This window comes from Medicago sativa, chromosome 3 (assembly GCF_051527215.1).
Source record: "Medicago sativa cultivar Bolivia chromosome 3, Bolivia_mono, whole genome shotgun sequence".
NCBI classification, from domain to species: domain Eukaryota; kingdom Viridiplantae; phylum Streptophyta; class Magnoliopsida; order Fabales; family Fabaceae; genus Medicago; species Medicago sativa.
The window spans coordinates 49,665,583-49,684,969 of NC_140751.1; the positions used below are offsets into that span (position 1 = coordinate 49,665,583).

At 31.9% G+C, this 19,387-nt stretch overlaps 2 protein-coding genes and 1 long non-coding RNA gene across 4 annotated transcripts; 2 read left to right on the forward strand and 1 right to left on the reverse strand.

Annotated features, from left to right (window-relative positions):
• Window positions 1-734: 734 nt before the first annotated feature.
• LOC146937967 (uncharacterized) lies at window positions 735-15,677 on the forward strand. 2 transcript variants are annotated; one of them, XR_015031089.1, is made up of 4 exons: window positions 735-950; window positions 3,668-4,491; window positions 4,601-4,639; window positions 15,411-15,677. XR_015031089.1 is itself a non-coding variant. In XM_085752041.1 (3 exons), the coding sequence occupies exons 1-2, from the start codon at window positions 799-801 to the stop codon at window positions 4,473-4,475; spliced, it is 960 nt and encodes a 319-aa protein (XP_085608167.1). In that variant the 5' UTR covers window positions 735-798; the 3' UTR covers window positions 4,476-4,491; window positions 4,601-4,761. The 2 variants fall into 2 exon arrangements, 1 of the variants encoding a protein (XP_085608167.1); XM_085752041.1 differs by lacking the exon at window positions 15,411-15,677 and having other exon boundaries at window positions 4,601-4,761.
• On the reverse strand, window positions 1,088-3,661 carry LOC146937968 (uncharacterized). Its single transcript, XR_015031090.1, has 2 exons — window positions 2,258-3,661; window positions 1,088-1,367 (listed from the first exon to the last, which is right to left on the reverse strand). It is a non-coding gene; the product is annotated as an uncharacterized LOC146937968 (long non-coding RNA).
• Window positions 12,808-15,677, forward strand: LOC146937969 (receptor-like protein EIX2). Its single transcript, XM_085752040.1, has 2 exons — window positions 12,808-15,281; window positions 15,391-15,677. Exon 1 carries the CDS (start codon window positions 12,836-12,838, stop codon window positions 15,263-15,265), a length of 2,430 nt encoding a protein of 809 aa, XP_085608166.1. The 5' UTR covers window positions 12,808-12,835; the 3' UTR covers window positions 15,266-15,281; window positions 15,391-15,677.
• Window positions 15,678-19,387: the final 3,710 nt, after the last annotated feature.

Consider the following 19,387-nt stretch of genomic DNA (forward strand, 5'->3'; position numbering starts at 1 on the left):
GTAAATTGAAAATTAACGTAAAGCGAGATGATTAAAAACAACGAAGCAGACAAGAGTGTTTATGTGAAATGACCAAAACGCCCCTAGGGACTAAAACGACTAAAAACGACTCAAATGCAAATTTAAAATGGATTTTTAACAGAGAAATGAAACAAAGACTTATACAAGCAAAATTAAAAGACTCAGAGACAATTTTTAGGATTTAAACAGTGACTTGACACTTGAAATGACCAAAATGCCCCTAGGGGCAAAACTGACCTAAAATGACTTCAAATGCAACTTTTGAAATGGATTTTGACATAGAATTGAAGCAAGGGCTTATTCAGACTATTTGAAAGGACTCAAACAAAATTTTGAAAGACTGAGAGAAAATTGACATAGGAAATGACTAAAATACCCTTACATGTAAATTTTGCAAATAACATTGAAATAAAATGCAGAGAAAGATGTAATTGATCAGAGACAGTTCAAATGACTTAAAATGCAAGAAAAGGAGAAATTGATTAGTATTTTTAGGTCCAAAATTAGGGTATAACAGGGCCGTATCAGATGAGGTCATATGTGACTGGACTACTGTTCTTGGGAATTGTCCTATCTAATGTTGCTCATGTTATGTATATCTCTCTATATATTAATTTATGTGGATGTTTGCAGAATAAGAATTTGTGTAGAAACTTTGCTGCATATAATTTCACAGGAAGACTCCCAAACCTATCAACAAAGGCTGCGATAGTTGATTTATCTTACAACTCATTCTCAGGATCAATTCCACAAAGTTGGAAGAACTTATCAGAACTGATGGTCATGAACCTGTGGAATAATAAGCTGTCTGGAGAACTTCCATTGTACATCTCTAACTTGAAACAATTGCAGACCATGAACTTGGGAGAAAATGAATTTTCTGGAAACATACCAGTGGAGATGTCACAACACTTAGCAGTGGTCATATTGAGAGTGTCACGACCCAAAACACTAATCGTGACCGGCGCACGAACTAGAACATTCTAGCCCGGCAAGCCTATTAATTCAACTTGACAAACTAAAAAATAAAAACAATTCCAATTCGGTTTTCACTTCAATCAAAATATTTACTGAAATTTCGACATAGTTTCCCCTGTAAATTCAACATTTCCAAGATATGAATCCTGTTTTAAAAACCTGTTTTATCATCCAACATCTCAATTAACATTTTTCTCATACTTGTACAACTCAGAATAACACATCCTAGACTTCCAAATAGCTGCAGATACATCAATGGACACTGAAATATAAATATAGAAAGAGAAACCAACCAAGAGGGCCTACCAAAAGTGACACTGATAGATCTTTAACCCTGCTAGAAGCTTTCTACGCAATTGACTTTGAATCTGTAAAAATATAAGAAAAAGGGGTAAGTCATAAAGACTTAGTGAGGAGACAACAATCATCACCAACTAGAAAGGAAACACACATGGGCACGAGTAATTAAGTTTCTCAAAATCTAATGTTCATTTACAAACTAGTAACCGTATAAAATTCTATTAATCCAAAATCAAGTATGAATATTTCTGAGTCCAATGTCGTAAAGGGGTGAAAATAAGATTACAAACCTTTAGAAAATATATCGCCGAAAATCATAACAAAAGCCTTTAAAAATATATTGTCGAAAATCTTGATAAAAGTCTTTAAAGAAAATATAGAAAACTCCATTTAGTAAAAATAATCAAAATGGGTGAATCGAGAACTAGCTCCATCTCGTTGATAGCCCTCTCCTCCTAATGGTGGCCTTTCCATAGGGGCGGCTCCATCTAACGGATAGCTCTTTTCTCTCGACTCAAAACAAAGTGTAAAACATCTTCAATTAGGTAGTTTACCTCTCATTGATAGCCCTCTCCTCCTAATGGTGGCCATTCCATAGGGGCGGCTCCATCTAACGGGGTAACTTTACCTAATTGAAATCACATACTAGGTGCACCTAGGTCGTCGCAATAATAATCATTTTTCTCAAAACATATAGCTTTAAAACCACAATTCGTGAAATATCAAACTTGGCCAAGCATACAATTAAATCCCAATTTGTAATTCTTTGCTTATAAGTCATAGATAAAATCTAAATAGCGACCACAATAATATCACCGACTTAAAACATGTATCAAGACGAGAAAAATATTCGAAAGGTGTGTTTCCCATTTTTTTTAAATACTTTGACATATAAAACCATAAAAATATCAATAATAACGATATTGAAAATAAGCGATAATGATCGTCATCAACTCACAGTTATGGCGCACCAACTATATTTTCTCTTCAAACACTCCCGGAGAGCAAGCAGGGTAACAATTTTTCCAATCTTAACATCTTCTGAAGTCTCCGCACTGCTTGAGTCCTAATTAAGCTCCCGGTGTGCTCCGTAAGCACTTTTCCCCGAAACATCTTAACTGCAGCTTATGGCTTCTGCGTGTTCCGAATTCATCCCAAACTTCGATCAAAACTCTTATTAATCATAGGCGTTCAATTCTGCACCTTTCTAACTAGTCTAAATCCACAATATAGCTCATTTCGCAAAAATCATGACAAAACCCGTAAGCCGTTTTCCAGCAGAATTATCCAACTTCAAACACACTTTTCGAGTTCATTACTAATCAGAATCACATGAAATTTATATCCGATTTGAAGGGAATTGAATGAAGAATCTAAAACTTCAACAATTATTTACTTTCAGGTTACACAGGAAAATATACAAACGAAATTGTCCATACGAACTTAACACCAAATACAGCTTCAAACTTTGCCTTTCTCTAAACATGCATACTCACATCTGTACCCACGTAAACAAGCAGCAGCTCACGCTTAGTCCCTAATCCTTGCTCTTAACAACTCAAGATAGTACCAACAATATCCAAAAACATCTACACAACATTAACCATTCATAAGATAACTCAAGCTTTTATTCTATCACTCCAAACATAATAACATCTCAAAAACCATACATATACCACTTGTTATTATCCCTTAGTTTATAGCAGCCCAAACAACAACTCTAAATAATCACTTATGTGCCAAAACAACTTATGGCTTAAATCCACTACTTTGCTTCTGCCCTAAAAATCAATCCTTTCTTGTTCTTAATATTCCATCATGCTTATTCAATCAAACACATAAGCTACTGCCTTAGCCTATTCCATAAAACAACTTAAATTTAATAATCCAAACATACCTAATTTTAGCTCAAAACCCAACTCTAGCTTCCAACATCCTTGTTGTTTCTTAGCTTCTGAACACCCACTAAGCCATGATCAGAGACAAAACAAGCATGTCTGCACTCCTCTACCTTGAATTGTAACTGAAACCAAAGTGTAATGAGAGGGAGAGAGCTTCGACCTCAATTAAAAGGAAGGAAGGAAAGGATTTAGACTTGAAACTATAGGTGAGTTTACATAAGAATTACAAAGGAAGGATTGTGTATTGTTTTAAAGCTTGGTTAATTAAAATTTTGGTGAGGGTTGGAGAAGAAGATAAGAGGGCCGATAGGTTTCTTGAGAAAGAAGGGGGAAAATATTATGATATTTTTAGAAAGAAAAAAGAGTGGAATTGTGTAGAATTCTCAAGACACCCACTTTTATGGTATTAAAGGGGAAGTTACCTTTTTGCCCTTTTTAAAAAAAAAATCTCATGGATGGATATTACAGAGAGCCAATAAATTTGAAGGGATTATACCACGACAATTATTCAATCTCTCTTATTTGTTTCACTTAGACCTTGCACATAACAAACTTTCAGGATCTTTGCCACACTGTGTCTACAACTTGACTCATATGGTTACTTATCAAGTAAATAGATGGTATTATTCTGCCACAATTGATTTATTTACCAAAGGTCAAGAATATGTGTATGATGTTAACCCAGAAAGGCGAACTATTGACCTTTCAGCCAATAGCTTGTTTGGAGAAGTGCCGTTGGAATTGTTTCGGCTTGTTCAAGTTCAAACATTGAACTTATCTCACAATAGTTTGACTGGAACAATTCCGAAGACGATTGGAGGCATGATATATATGGAATCTCTCGATCTCTCTAATAATAAGTTTTTTGGTGAAATTCCTCAGAGCATGGCTCTCTTAAACTTTTTGGAGGTGTTGAATTTATCTTGCAATAATTTTGATGGAAAAATCCCAACTGGAACTCAACTTCAAAGTTTTAATGCATCAAGTTATATTGGGAATCCTAAACTACGCGGAGCTCCTCTTAATAATTGTACCATAACAGAAGAAAATCCTAAAACTGCACTGCCATCCACAGAGAATGAAGATGATGACTCCACAAAAGAATCATTGTATCTAGGCATGGGAGTTGGATTTGCAGTAGGTTTCTGGGGGATTTGTGGTTCTTTATTTCTTATTAGGAAATGGAGGCATGCATACTTTCAGTTTATATATGGAGTAGGTGACAAGCTCTATGTTGCTTTGACCGTAAAGTTAAATAGCTTTCGCAGAAATTGAGCTCCTGCCAGTTAAGGTTAGTGAAACATACGTCAAGTTTTATCAGTCAAACTATAGAGTATTTCTTTCATTATGTAATTCTAATCAAAACTTACATCCATTTCATTTGTTTTGTATTTTATCAGGTGATTATGCATGTCGCAGTTTGTGCATTGTTATCCAAATCGTGGACTGAGTTTTCCAAATTGAGTCAATATTTTGATATCAACAATTAATAATTGTATGAGATGAGATCATGTGTGATTGTAACACTGTTGCTTCTGAATTCATGTTTCACTTGTTTTAATGTTTTTGTTCATTGATTTTCTTTCTTTTTTTTTTTGTTTTACTAGTCAGGGAATGGTTATATTCATTTTGTAAGTTGTTCTTTGGGATTGTCCACATCTCATGTATCTCTCTACATATCAGTTTATGCAGATGGTTTAAGAATAAGAGTTTCTTTAGAAACTTTGCTGCTTTCAATATGATTTGGTTATTTTCTCTAATCATATCTAGAGTTTGTATAAAAACTTTGCTCCCTTCCTTGATTTCTAAAAACTCAAACATACAGAAGAATCATATAGGAAATCGCTATCACGATAGTTTTACAAGTTTAGGCATCGACTGTTGATCTTTCTGCTAATAACTTGTATGTTGAAGTTCCACTTGAATTATTTTATCTTATTCAAGTTCAAATTTTGAGCATATCTCATATTAAGTTGACTGGAACAATACAGAACACAATTGAAGGCATGATAAATCAGAATCTATCTTGAATCAAAAGCTTTTCTTTTGACTACTATCCTCAATAAGTCTCACCATTACTTTATAATATAAAAAAATGTGATTCACTTTTCAAAAAAGAAAATGAGATTGGAACAAATTGATAGATTTAAGACAGCATTGAAATGTCAAAAAAATAAGGCATGGCATAAGTAGCAAAGCATCACTTACATCTAATTTTAATCTTGAGACAAACCATGAAGATATATTTACATAGATGACTTTGAAATGATAGTTTGAGTTGAGTTAGGGTTTAAGCTATAAAGTGAAATCTTACATTGAAGTTTATATTTGTGAAGTTATGAAACATAATATTGCTTTGTAGAACCGAAACATAATATTTGTGAAGATGTTCCAATGTCTAATATCAACATTAATCACTTCTATTTTCTTAAATTATTGGCATGTGTCTGTGTCATGTCTAGTGTCTATGTATGTGTCAATGATTGATAGTTATATCGCTTTCAGTGAAGTGAAACACTACTCCGATGAAATTTATGTGTCTGGATAAATTAAAGAATAATAATTGGTTCAAGTCATTCTGCTTGCTGCATTTTATATATCTTTAATTACAAAATAAGCATATCTGTTCCATCAAAAGTACAAATATAATGAACTCAAGCAGGAGAAATGTTTAGTATCAGTCCCATCAATATTTTCCCAATCGGATTAAACCAATAAATAAGAACAAGATTATGTCTCCTTGTACTGAAACAAAATTTTTGAACACATGAAAATTATATCTGTTTATTGAGGACAAACTTGTTTTGGTCCCTATATAAACGTTTCGCATATTTGACATGCGCGCACACACACACATCTTTCTCAATCGAATTTACATGCAACTTTCATAGAACTATAAATTTCATGTTAGCAACTTTGTTTTCTTTCTTAAGAACTTACACGAGAACTGGAAATTTGGAAAGAAATTACAAAAGGAAGATCAAATGAAACTCACTTCAAAGTCAGATTTATTAGACGACAAACGAATGAGATATAGTACAAAATGACATATTCTGCAATCTACTAAAATTTTCAGATTGTAGAGATTTATTATTACTGAGTTTTTTTTTTCTTTTCACCATAACAATTATAGTATTTTGAGTGTATTATCACATTTATTTCATCTACAATAACACAAGCTTCCCTATCAAAGCTAGAAACAAGTGAACGAAACCTATTGAAATATTTCAACTCTTCTGTCTTTTTACTCTTGTATGGTTAAAGATAAAGTGTATATATGACAGCAAAATGCATAATAATTGGTACTGAGATGAATCACCTCATAGAAAATGTCGTCTGTTCATATGGAGACCAACACAACTCCGAGATCAAAAGTTTATTTTACATTTCTCCTATAAAGCAAGTTTTTTTTTTTTTTTTTTATGGAAGTTGTTCTGCATTATCAGTAATTTCCGAAACATCTTATATATAAATCACCCATCTGCCACTTAGGTACCAATTCTAGATATCATACTCACATTTGAATGGGATATTGTTCTATGATCCACATTCTACATAATCATCTCTAGTGCACCTCTTTGATTTGGGACAATTGCTAATCATGAACTTGGGAAGAAAAAAAGAAATCTGCAACGATGCCAATCATGATGTCATAAAATTTATAAGTGGTTATATTGAGAGCTAACCAATTCGAAGGGACTATTCCAACACAGTTATTCAATCTCACATATTTAGTACATTTGGACCTTGCATAAAACAAATATTCAGGATCTATACCGGAGTGCGTCTTTAACTTGACTGCTATGTTTACTTACTTTAAACAAATATTATTTGTTGTTATGAAACATGGCATCCATGGATGAAAGGAGAGAAAAGCTTAACTAACTCTTTGTATTGATGAATATGAAATATTACAATGAGTGAAAGTTGTCCCACTTATGGGGAGGTTACAACTATATATACTAATAGGACTAATACTAGTAACTAAACTATATATCTCTAATATTTGTCTCATATTATAATTGAGTTGTATAGAAATGTCAAGATTATGTGTAAGAAATCCAACCATATAGTTAAACTATTGACCTTTCAACTATAACTTGTTTGGAGAAGGAACTGGATTACCTGTTGTAACTGCTGCACGCAGTAGTAAATCTTAGCCGAAGAAAAGTAATATAACGGTTCAGATTTGTTTGATCAATTTTCACACGGTTTGATCTCAGCAACCGATTAAAGATCAGATGGCTAAGATTAACTATTGCGTGTAACTGCATGAAGCAGTTACAGCAAGAAATCCAGGTCCTCTGGAGAAGTGGCACTAGAATTATTTCGCGTGCCTTTTTAATAACTAGTTTATATAATGAAAGGGTTGTCCAATATACCGAGTTCGACGCAAACCTCCAATAAAGTAAAAAAGATAAAATATGTTAAATAAAATCAAAAAAAATATAAAATACCATAAAAAAATCAAATAAAACTAATGCAAATTTTTAATAACCAAAATTTGTGTCTGTAAAAAAAAAAATTAAGAGTTGTGTGAGAAGATATCAAAAAAATAGGTCCCCTTTATATAGGACTATTACATTTTCCACCATACCCATTTCTAGCGCAACTTTTTTTTTTTTTTTTACGGAAATGTCATGTGGTTTTCATATTTTATAATCTGAATCGAGTTTTCTCTATGTTTTCGGCTGGAAAATGAGTTTTCCACTAATTTGTATTTTATAATCTAAACACCCCAAAAAATTCGACGCGTTCCTTGTTTTTTTCGGATTATAGAATACGAACACCCTCTAAAAACTCTTATTCTGGGGAAAAACAGTTCGGGTTATATTACCCAAATTGTATCAACATGAATTCTAAGTTTGTTTGTAACATGGATAGTCAGTTTAAGGACCATATTAATCTTCCTAACTCTTATCCTTCCATTTTATGTTATGTTTAGTTGTTCCGAGTCGAAAATTCAGTTTTTGTATTACTTGATCAAATTGCTCCAAAACTTTTTCAGAAAATCAGAAGAAAAAAAATCAAGGATAAAGACTCCTTTAGAAGAGACTTCTTATAGGATTCCGCCCCTCAAAATCCAAAACTCCTTCATTTAGGCCCGTTTTTAATTTTTTTAAATTTTTCATATTCTCAGAAAAATCCGAAAAAAAGTTGCATTAGTTTTATTTATTTTTTTATGGTATTTTATATTTTTTGATTTTATTTAACATATTTTATATTTTTTTACTTTAATGGTAGTTCGAGTCGAACTTGGTATATTGGGCAACTCTTTCATTATATAAACTAGTGAAAAGACGGGCACTCATGTGCTCGTCTTTCCGGTCTTTTTACTACGCTAATATTTGAAAATTATGAATTATGCTTTTTTATGAAATTTTGATTTTGATTAAAACTTAAAATATAAATGTTTGTTGTTTTCTTATTTTAACAAACCAAATTAAACATGATTATTTATTTCAATAACACAAACAACAATCTTTATTATAGAAAAAGTTGTTTAAGGGTATAATTGGGATGATAGCAAATTAAGTATAAATATGCTCATTTAATTTGTTACATTTTTCTAATGATAAAGAAAAAAAAGCAGACATATATATTCATATCGTGTTTGTTATATTTTTTAATAATTAAATTTATTCTTATCTTATTTTTTTACATGTGTTATTTGTATTGAAAGTTGAAGACATTTTTAGAAAGAAAAATTCAGCCCAATCTGAAAGTGGTAGTTTTCTTTATATATAGTATATATATTTCAAAAGAAAATATTTTAGGTTTTCCTAGTCATTTATCCATGTCTTTTCGTAAGGATATTTTCTATTTTTTTCTTGTTTCTTTTATACTCCAAATTTGCAAGAAAAGTCACTAAGGAATTACACTGTCACTTGAATCAATCGACTATGGCCACTTCAAGACAAAGTTTTAAAACATGAGATCCATAGAAATTCTTTAAATTTAATCCCTCAAAAAAAAAAAAATCTTTAAATTTAAGTCGTCATTGCTTTTATAATGTCTTTTTGTTTGAAGCTATTTCTTTTTTATGGCAATCAGAACCCCATTTGCCTCAGCACTATATGTCATATCAATCACAATCACAATCATTGGTGAAATAATTTGAATTGTTAGCACTTTTCAAATATGTTAAATTAGTGGAGAATTAATAATATAAATAAGTGTCAAAATCATTTTAGGTTATTCAAATATATACCAAAAAAATCGTCATTAGCTAACTACCATTGGAGGGAAGTTTTGTATGTTAAAAAAACAATTTTCATTTTATCAATCATACTAAGTTTCAAATAATTTGGTATCAAATTTAAAACACAAGTTTTCAAAGAAATTCTATAATTCCAAGTCTTCTATGCATTTTCAAAGTCCTGTAGTTTTGGAGCTATTTCATTCTTCTAGCAATCAGACCCCATTTGAATGTTGTTCACATACTTTCTTATCAATCTATTTTCAATTCATCCTTTTCTCAAGCTTTGTCATTAAAAACAAAATGGAAAAAAAGATGTTCAAGATTTCTTTTGGACAATTCGTTAACTATTTAAATACATATTTCAGAAGAAAATACACAAGTCTTCTAATTCACTTTTCTAAGCCTTCTTTTGGATATTTTCCATTTTTTCTTGCTTTTTTCATACGCCAAATTTGTAAGAGAAATTACCAAGCAATCACACTCCCACTTGAATCAAACAATTTATGGCCACTTCAAAACAATTATAAAATATGAGGTTTAGAGAAATTCTACGAGTCTAAGTCTTCATTGCGTTAAAAAATGTCATTTTGTTTGGAGCTATTTTTTGTTACACTTTTCGTTACTCAACATTGACATGACATACATGTTATATAAAGATGTTAAAAAGTTGATTTATTTTTCCTTCAATAAAAGTTGATTTATTATATATAATAGCATCAAAACGGGCACTAACATATGTGTCTTTCTGCTTTTATTGACAAGGAACGATAAAACGGTAAATAATTTAATGAAAAATGGTAAAATTAAAAAAAAAAATGTTACAATGAACTACAATATATTTTATATAAATTCAAAATAAGATATATTTTTTGTGTCCAATATTCTATTATTGTGGTCCCCCTACCATTGTGGATTGTTACTATTTTAATTAACTATTTTTTAATTAAGAATTTAAATAATATTATATAAAGGATAAAATTGTTTAAATAATAGGTGAAAATGGAAGAGAAAAATCAACCCAGGAAGGAGTCCACTGCAACAACATTACTGGAAGAGTCACAGAACTTGATCTCCTCTTCAGACAATTGGAAGGTGAGATCAATCTTTGTATTCTCAAATGGGTTCTATTGTCTCTTTTCATTGTCATATTTGAGCATTCTCAAGTGGGTTCTATTGCAAAAACAGGTGTGAGCTTTGGAATTTGTGGCGTATTTGACAGTTCTAGATATAATACGTGTATTCTATTGTCTCTTTTCATTGTCACTAAATGGGTTCAAATGTTGATCATTATATGCTCATTAAAAACAAAATGGACGAAAAGATCTGGATAATTTCTTTTGGAGAGCTCTTTAATTATTTATATAAATATTTCAAAAGAAAATAATTAAGTTTTCCAAATCACTTTTCCAAGCCTTCTTGTTTGGATATTTCCCATTTTTTTGTTGCTTTTTTCTTGTTTTCCAAATCAATAAATTATTGAAACTTCAAGACAATTTTAAAATATGAGGTTCATAGAAATTCTACTAGTCTAAGTCTTCATTTCTTTTACAAAGTCTTTTTGTTTGGAGGTATTTCTTTTTTGTGGTAATCAAAATCCCATTTGGATGAACATGGGATATATCGTGTCAATCACAACTATATGTAAAACAATATAAATTGTTTACACTTTTCAAATAATTTTTTAATGAATTTTAATGGATCATTAATAAATATAATAAAGGTTTAGTTAATATGCATATCTCTAAACTATATGAGAATTTTTAAATAGACCTCTAAACTAAAACATGTGTAATCATATATATTCCTAAACCATGTTATAACCATGTTTAATGGATGATTAGCTCAGGGACGCCTGTATATAATATGCATGTCATTTCAGTGTTGACAAATAACAGTGGTTTAACAGAAACATCTAATTGAAAATTATGAAATAGTTTAGGAATATGGTTACATATTTTTTAGTTAAGAACTTTTTTAAAAATTTTCAAATAGTTTAGGGATCTGCATATTAATTAAACCTATAATAAATTGACAAACTTTTTTTGAGTTATTCAAATTCAATCCAGAAAAAACGTGGGTAATGAAGTTCAAAATTATTGTTTTGATATATAGTGAATGAGTTGCAATGCCTTGTAACATCTATTTTAATCGTTTGAATGTAATTAATATTCTATTTGAATCACACTAACTTTCTAAAATCTCATAACAATTTTTTGTCAAATTTGTATAAAAATAACACAACTTCTTGTGTTGAAACTTCTACAAATTGAGTTGAAATTGTAAAACTATTGTCCACGTATTTCTTATCGTTTACTTCAACATTCCAAGTATTTTATTGCTTTTTCCATGTCATCTTTTTTTGGAGCTATTTTTTTTTTTAGCTTTTCCATAAGCTACCATATCTTATCTTATCTTATATAATAAAACAAGAACCACTAATATATGTGATTTAGCTACGAGCAAATGTTTCTAGCAACAAGACTGCTCAAAAGTAAGGCCACTAAGGCAATTCTTGAGCCTCCAAACACGATTACATAATATAGTTGTTTACAAATTGATAGATATTAGATAGCATTGAGATGTAGAAACTATAGGCAATCCATAAATAGCAATGTTTGAAACAAATTAATAGATATTGGATAGCATTGAAATGTAGAAATAAATTGATCATTTACGGCAGTCAATGTACCATTTGTAGGCAATGCAGAACGACAATCATTAAAAATGTTATCATAATGGTCAAGTTAACATGTGATGTAACTTTGTTTTTTTTTTCTTTCTTGGAAACAAATTTCATGTCGAGTACAATCAGAATCACTTAAAATTTATATCATATTCAATTTGTATTAACCAAGTGGTCGAACTTAAGTTGTTAATAAGCTCTCTCTAAAACGAATCCCTTAGGAAAACCAAGTTTAAAGTCCGGGTAAATTGGGTCCATTTTCCCTATAAATCAGAGGGTTAACAACAAAACAAAATTCAATTTGTATTACTTTGTTAATTTTAAATGACAAAGTTGAAATTTAATTTTGCCAAATCTGTGCGGTATTCATAGCAATTTCCTTTGTCATAAAAAAAGGTTCAAATAATGACAGGGTGATCCATATAATTGTTGTCCACAAAATAGTATCAATTAAACATTTACCATTCGTATTATGATAAGTTTTGAATAATTTGGCACATGAGGTTCCAAGTCTTCGCTGCCTCTATTCAAAGTCTTACAGTTTTGGAGCTATTTCATTTTTTCTAACAATTAGATCCCATTTGTATCAATTGAAACTGTTGTCCACATACTTTCTTATCAACCTTTTTCCAATTTATCTTTTTTTAAGCTTTCTCATAACTCAATATCTTATATAAGCACATAAAAATCTCATAACAAATCATAATCCCATTTGAATTAGTTCATCTTCTCTGATTCAAACAATTATTCATGATGACCATTCTTATTTCACAAATGTCACTTCTTTTGATTCTACTTTTATCAATAACCACATTCCACAAAAGCATGTGCAGCAATCACACATTGGTTCGATGCAATGAGAAAGATCACGAGACACTGTCAACCTTCAAACAGGGCATCAATGTTAGTTTTGGTGTGATATCAACCTGGTCAACAGAAAAAGATTGTTGTGCTTGGGAAGGAGTCCAATGTGACAACATTACGGGAAGAGTTACAAAACTTGATCTCAGCTACTATGGATTGGAAGGTGAGATGAATCTTTGTATTCTTGAACTTGAATTTCTCAGTTATTTGGATTTGAGTCATAATGGTTTCGAAGTGATAACTATTCCATCTATTCAACACAACATCACACATTCATCTAAACTTGTCTACCTTAACTTTTTCTACAGTTTAGGTAATGGTATGGATAATCTTGATTGGCTTTCTCCACTTTCTTCCTTAAAATATCTCAACCTTAGTGGATATGATCTTCATAAGGAAACCAATTGGGTTCAAATAGTGAATACACTTCCTTCACTATTAGAATTACATTTGAGTCATTGTAACCTGAACAACTTCCCATATGTTGAGTATTTGAATTTGTCTTCAATTGTAACTCTTCACCTTTCTTACAACAACTTCGCCTCTCATATACCAAATGGGTTTTTTAATCTCACCAAAGATCTCACCTATCTTGACCTTCGGGGAAGCAATATACATGGTGAGATACCTTCAAGCTTGCTAAACCTTCAAAATTTGAGAGACCTTTATCTCTCTTATAACCAAATACAAGGATCAGTTCCAGTAGAAATAGGCCAACTTGCCCATATTCAACACCTTGATCTCTCTTATAACCAACTACAAGGATCAGTTCCAGTAGAAATAGGCCAACTTGCCCATATTCAACACCTTGATCTCTCTGAAAACCAACTACAAGGATCTATTCCTTCAACTCTAGGAAACCTCTCTTCCTTAAATTACTTATCTATTGTCCCTAATAATTTCTCTGGTGCAATTTCAAATTTACAATTTTCCAAACTCTCTAGTTTAGATCATCTAGACCTGAGTAATTCAAACTTTGTATTCCAATTTGATTTGGATTGGGTTCCTCCTTTTCAACTCTCTTACCTTTCATTGGAAAATACAAATCAAGGCTCAAACTTTCCATCTTGGATATATACACAAAAGTCACTGCAACATCTCGACGTATCGAGTTCGGGAATTTCATTGGTAGATAGAAATAAGTTCTCGAGCCTTATAGAAAGAATACCCGGTGAAGTTTATTTGTCAAACAATTCGATTGCTGAAGACATATCTATCCTAACACTAAACTGTTCCGACATAAGGTTGGATCACAATAATTTCACAGGAGGACTCCCAAACATATCACCAATGGCTGTTTCGGTTGATTTGTCTTACAACTCCTTCTCAGGATCAATTCCACATAGTTGGAAAAAACTGTCGCTCCTAAACTTGTGGAGTAACAGGTTGTCTGGTGAAGTTTCAATGTACCTCTCTGATTTGAAACAGTTGCGATTCTTGAACTTGGGAAAAAATGATTTTTCTGGAACCATACCAATGATGATGTCACAAAACTTAGAAGTGGTCATATTGAGAGCTAACCAATTTGAAGGGACTATTCCAATACAGTTCTTCAATCTCTCTAATTTGTTTCACTTAGACCTTGCACATAACAAACTTTCAGGATCTTTGCCACGCTGTGTCTACAACTTGACTCAAATGGTTACTTATCATGTAAATGGATGGTATTCTGACACAATTGATTTATTTATCAAAGGTCACGATTATGTGTATCAAGTTAGCCCAGATAGGCGAACTATTGACCTTTCATCCAATAGTTTGTCTGGAGATGTGACATTGGAATTATTTCGACTTGTTCAAGTTCAAACATTGAACTTATCTCACAATAGTTTGACAGGAACAATTCCGAAGACGATTGGAGGCATGATAAATATGGAATCTCTCGATCTCTCTAATAACAAGTTTTGTGGTGAAATTCCTCAAAGCATGTCTCTGTTACACTTTTTGGGTTATTTGAATTTATCTTACAACAGTTTTGATGGAAAAATCCCAATAGGAACTCAACTTCAAAGTTTTAATGCATCAAGTTATATTGGGAATCCTAAACTATGCGGAGCTCCTCTTAATAATTGTACCATAACAGAAGAAAATCCTAAAACTGCACTGCCATCTACAGAGAATGAGGATGATGAATCTATAAAAGAATCATTGTATCTAGGGATGGGAGTTGGATTTGCAGCAGGTTTCTGGGGGATTTGTGGTTCTTTGTCTCTTATTAGGAAATGGAGGCATGCATACTTTCGGTTTATATATGGAGTAGGTGACAAGCTCTATGTTACTTTGATCGTAAAGTTAAATAGCTTTCGTAGAAATTGAGCTCCTGCCAGTTAAGGTTAGTGAAACCCTTTTCAAGTTTTATTAGTCAAACTATAGAGTATTTGTTTCATTACGTAATTCTAATCAAAACTTACATCCATTTCATTTGTTTTGTATTTTATCAGGTGATTATGCATGTCGCAGTTCGTGGATAGAGTTTTCCAAATAATTGTATGAGATGTGATCATATGTTATTGTAAGACTGTTGCTTCTGAATTCATGTTTCACTTGTTTTAATGTTTTTGTTCATTGATTTTCCTTTTTTATACTAGTCAGTGAATGGTTACATTCATTTTGTAAGTTGTTCTTTTTCTCCTTAGTTTTAGTTCAAAATGTTGTGCTTTGGACATTTGCTCTAATCATATGCATCAAGCTATGATTTTTATAGCTACCCTTCTCAATCAGTTGGATACATTTGGTTGTAAGTAACTCCAAATTCCACTTGAATTATTTTATCTTATTCAACTTCAAATTTTGAGCATATCTCATATTAAGTTGACTGGAACAATACATAACACAATTGAAGGCATGATAAATCAGAATCTATCTTGAAACAAAAGCTTTTCTTTTGACTACTATCCTCAAGAAGTCACACAATTACGTTATAATATAAAAAAATGTGATTCACTTTTCAAAAAAGAAAATGAGACTGGAACAAATTGATAGATTTAAAATTGATATATTTAAGACAGCATTGAAATGTAAAAAATGAGTATGGCATAAGTAGCAAAGCATCACTTACATCTAATTTTAATCTTGAGACAAACCATGAAGATATATTGAGATAGATGACTTTGAATTGATAGTTTGAATTTATATTTGAAGTCAAGAAACACAATATCAATTTGTAGAACCGAAACTTAAGAGACTGAAAATGTGTTAATGTCTAATATCGACACAACACTGACACATGTGACTCCATTAATCACTTCGATTTTCTTAAATTATTACTTGTGTATGCGTATTGGTGTGTGTTTGTGTCATGTATAGTGTCTATGTATGTGTACGTGTACGTGTATGTGATTGATAACTATATCCCTTCCAGTGAAGTGAAGCAGTACTCTGATGAAATTTATGTATCTGGATAAATTTAAGAATAATAATTGGTTCCAGTCATTCTGCTTGCTGCATTTTATATATCTTGTAATTACAAAATAAGCAGATCTGTTCCATCAAAAGTACAAATATAATGACCTCAAGCAGGAGAAATGTTGAGTATCAGTTCCATCAATATTTTCCCAATCGGATTAAACCAATAAATACGAACAAGATTATGTCTCCTTGCACTGAAACAAAATTTTCAAATACATCAGCATTATATCTGTTTATTGAGGACAAACTTGTTTAGGTCCATATATAAACGTTTCACATATTTGACACACACACACACATCTTTCTCACTCGAACTTACATGCAACTTTCACAGAACTACAAATTTCATGTTAGCAAAAATGTTACCATGATAAAGTTAACATTTAACATTTTCTGCAACTTTGTTTTCTGTCTTGCGAAATTACACGAGGATTGGAAATTAGGAAAGAAATTACAAACGGAAGGTCAAATGAAACTCACTTGAATGTCAGATTTATTAGACGACAAACGAATAAGATATACTTCTTAATTATAGTACAAAATGACATATTCTGCAATCTACTAAAATATTCAAGTTGTAGAGATTTATTATAACTATGAGTTTTCTTCACCATAACAATTCTAGTCTTTTGAGTGTATTGGAATTTAGGTAGTTGTGTGTTTTTGGGAGGGTTTATATAATTTTTCCCGTACAAAATTAAATAAATTTCATTCAACCTTTTCATGTAGCATAAACATGCATAGCGGAGTGCTCTATCTTTGAGAGGATTTATATACTTCAGGTCTCAATGTGTGTGCATATATTATTCCATTTATTTCACCCACAATAACACAAATTTCCCTATCAAAGCTGGAAACCGGTCTGTCACACTTAGCTACCAATCCTAGCTATCATACTCCCATTTGAATTATATATTGTTCTATGATCCACATTATACAAGAGCATTTCTAGCAAACGCAGTATGGTATCATGCAATGAGAATGATCGATAGACACTATTGATCTTCAAATTGGGAATCATTGATCGTTTTGGTTGGATTTCAACATTGTCAACCGAAAAAGATTGTTCGGCATACGAGCAAAATGTTAGAAAAGGAGAGGAATATGGTGAGATTTTGGAAGCAATTGAGGAGGAGACAATATTTGAGAGGAGACTTAATTTGTTTCTTGATTTTCTTGCTTGAAATTTGCTTTGCTTTACAAATGAAAAGCTCTCCTCTTTTTATATACTTAGGCTTCAGGGGAGAGTTCTATTAAAACGATACGGTAATATTTTACACACTTCAAAGAGAAGTTATACATAGTTCTCTCATGTTTAATATTATGTCTCTATACTACCAATCAACATTCATTTGTCTATAACACTCATTAGCTACATGGACTTAACACTTGACTAGTCCAATGAGCTAAATCAAGTTTACTATTTAACACCCTGTCACCCCTTTAACTTGAAAGCCCTGCCTTCTTTTCCTTTCACCTTGTATCTCCATAGTTTCTTGATGTACACTTATTTTTCTAGGACTCCATTCAAAAAGGAAGACTTCTCATTCACATTATGAATTCTCAACCTGTGTTTTGCAACTAGAGAGTATGAGTCTTACAGTATCCAAACGAGCGACTCGTGAGAAAACACCTCCTTCTCATGAGGTAAACCTTGTTTGTTCAAGCTGGAACATTGACACCTACTTTGGGGTTCAGTAAAACTTACTTAGTCCTCAAGTTTCCATTATCACGGTGCCTCATTTATTTGGGTCTATATCATGGCAACTCGTGAGAAATATATATCATATATCTTTTATCTGTTTTCAGTTTTCCATCAACATCGACGCCTCATTTATTTGGATCTATATGATACAATTTTTCTACACTAAGTTACATACAAATCTGTATGACACAATTTACAAAAAAAAAAAAATGACCTGCTATTATTACTGTGGATTCCAACCTCCTGGCAATACATTCCAACACCAAGTTTACATACAAATCATGATGACATTAACTGTTAGGTAAGCCTTGTTTTTCAAATAAGAGCAGGCTTAAAAGGAAAAACCTAGTTATCTCATAGATTATCCAGCAAGGAAGTCCACTTTTTTAAAGGAGTGAAAAGGCTCAATAATGAGCACCAGATACAGAGAACTTCTAAAAATATCCTATGACGATTCTGTTAGTTTTCTCTTAATTTCTTGTTCATTTGATTTTCCTTTAAGTTACGTAACATCGAATATTTATCCTATATTTTGAACAATGTATTTTCAAGAATTGTGGCGAATGAAAGTTTAGGGAAAACAAAAACAAAAGACTAAGTATCTCAGTCAACTTTACCAACAGACAAGTTTGTTAGAATGCAATAAGTATAAATTTCATGTTACAAAAAAATGTTACACGAGGATAAGGAAATGATTGAAATCATGCTGTTAAGTGCTCAAATCCGAGCTCGAGGTGTACCCGAATTAAAGCAAAAAAGATTACCCTCCATTTCACTAGTAGAAAAAACAATTCAACCAAACACCAAGGCAATAGATCTAATACTGCAACAAAGTAGACCAAAAGAAAACCTAAAAACTACAGCACAAAACAGCAGCTCTACGAACATTGTCAATTAACAAATAACGCAAAAAACAAAACTGATGTTGGCTAGACCGAAAGGATAGGCATGGAAGCCACATAGGCAACACTAGAGCACACAATAATCCATGAAACTCTAACCAGACCAACCATTTAAGAACACACTAACAGCCAAAAAAGCTGATAACCGGAGCTTACCGAACCAAAATGAGATACCTGCTAAAATATCCACTGGCATGAGATGCAGCCCATCAAAATGATACATATACATGAACCTGGCCAGTAAAAGCATGACTGTATCAGGAAAATCAGTCCAAGAAGACCCTCTTACACTGTCAGACAGCTGATTGTATCCCAAGACAACTCCTAAAAGAGAAGAATGTTTGCGGAATTCCATAAATACCAACGCATCAACATCACCTTAATGAGAAAGTAGATTACTTCTTTTTATTAGTTTATATATCA

What these genes read in the sequence shown, in the direction of transcription:
- LOC146937967 (XM_085752041.1), top strand. Translation starts at nt 799, where the DNA reads ATGGTCATGAACCTGTGGAATAATAAGCTGTCTGGAGAACTTCCATTG. An exon ending in CACTTAGCAGTGGTCATATT is followed by an intron (nt 951 to 3,667) that starts GAGAGTGTCACG and finishes ATGGATATTACA; the next exon opens with GAGAGCCAATAAATTTGAAG.
- LOC146937969 (XM_085752040.1), top strand. Translation starts at nt 12,836, where the DNA reads ATGATGACCATTCTTATTTCACAAATGTCACTTCTTTTGATTCTACTT.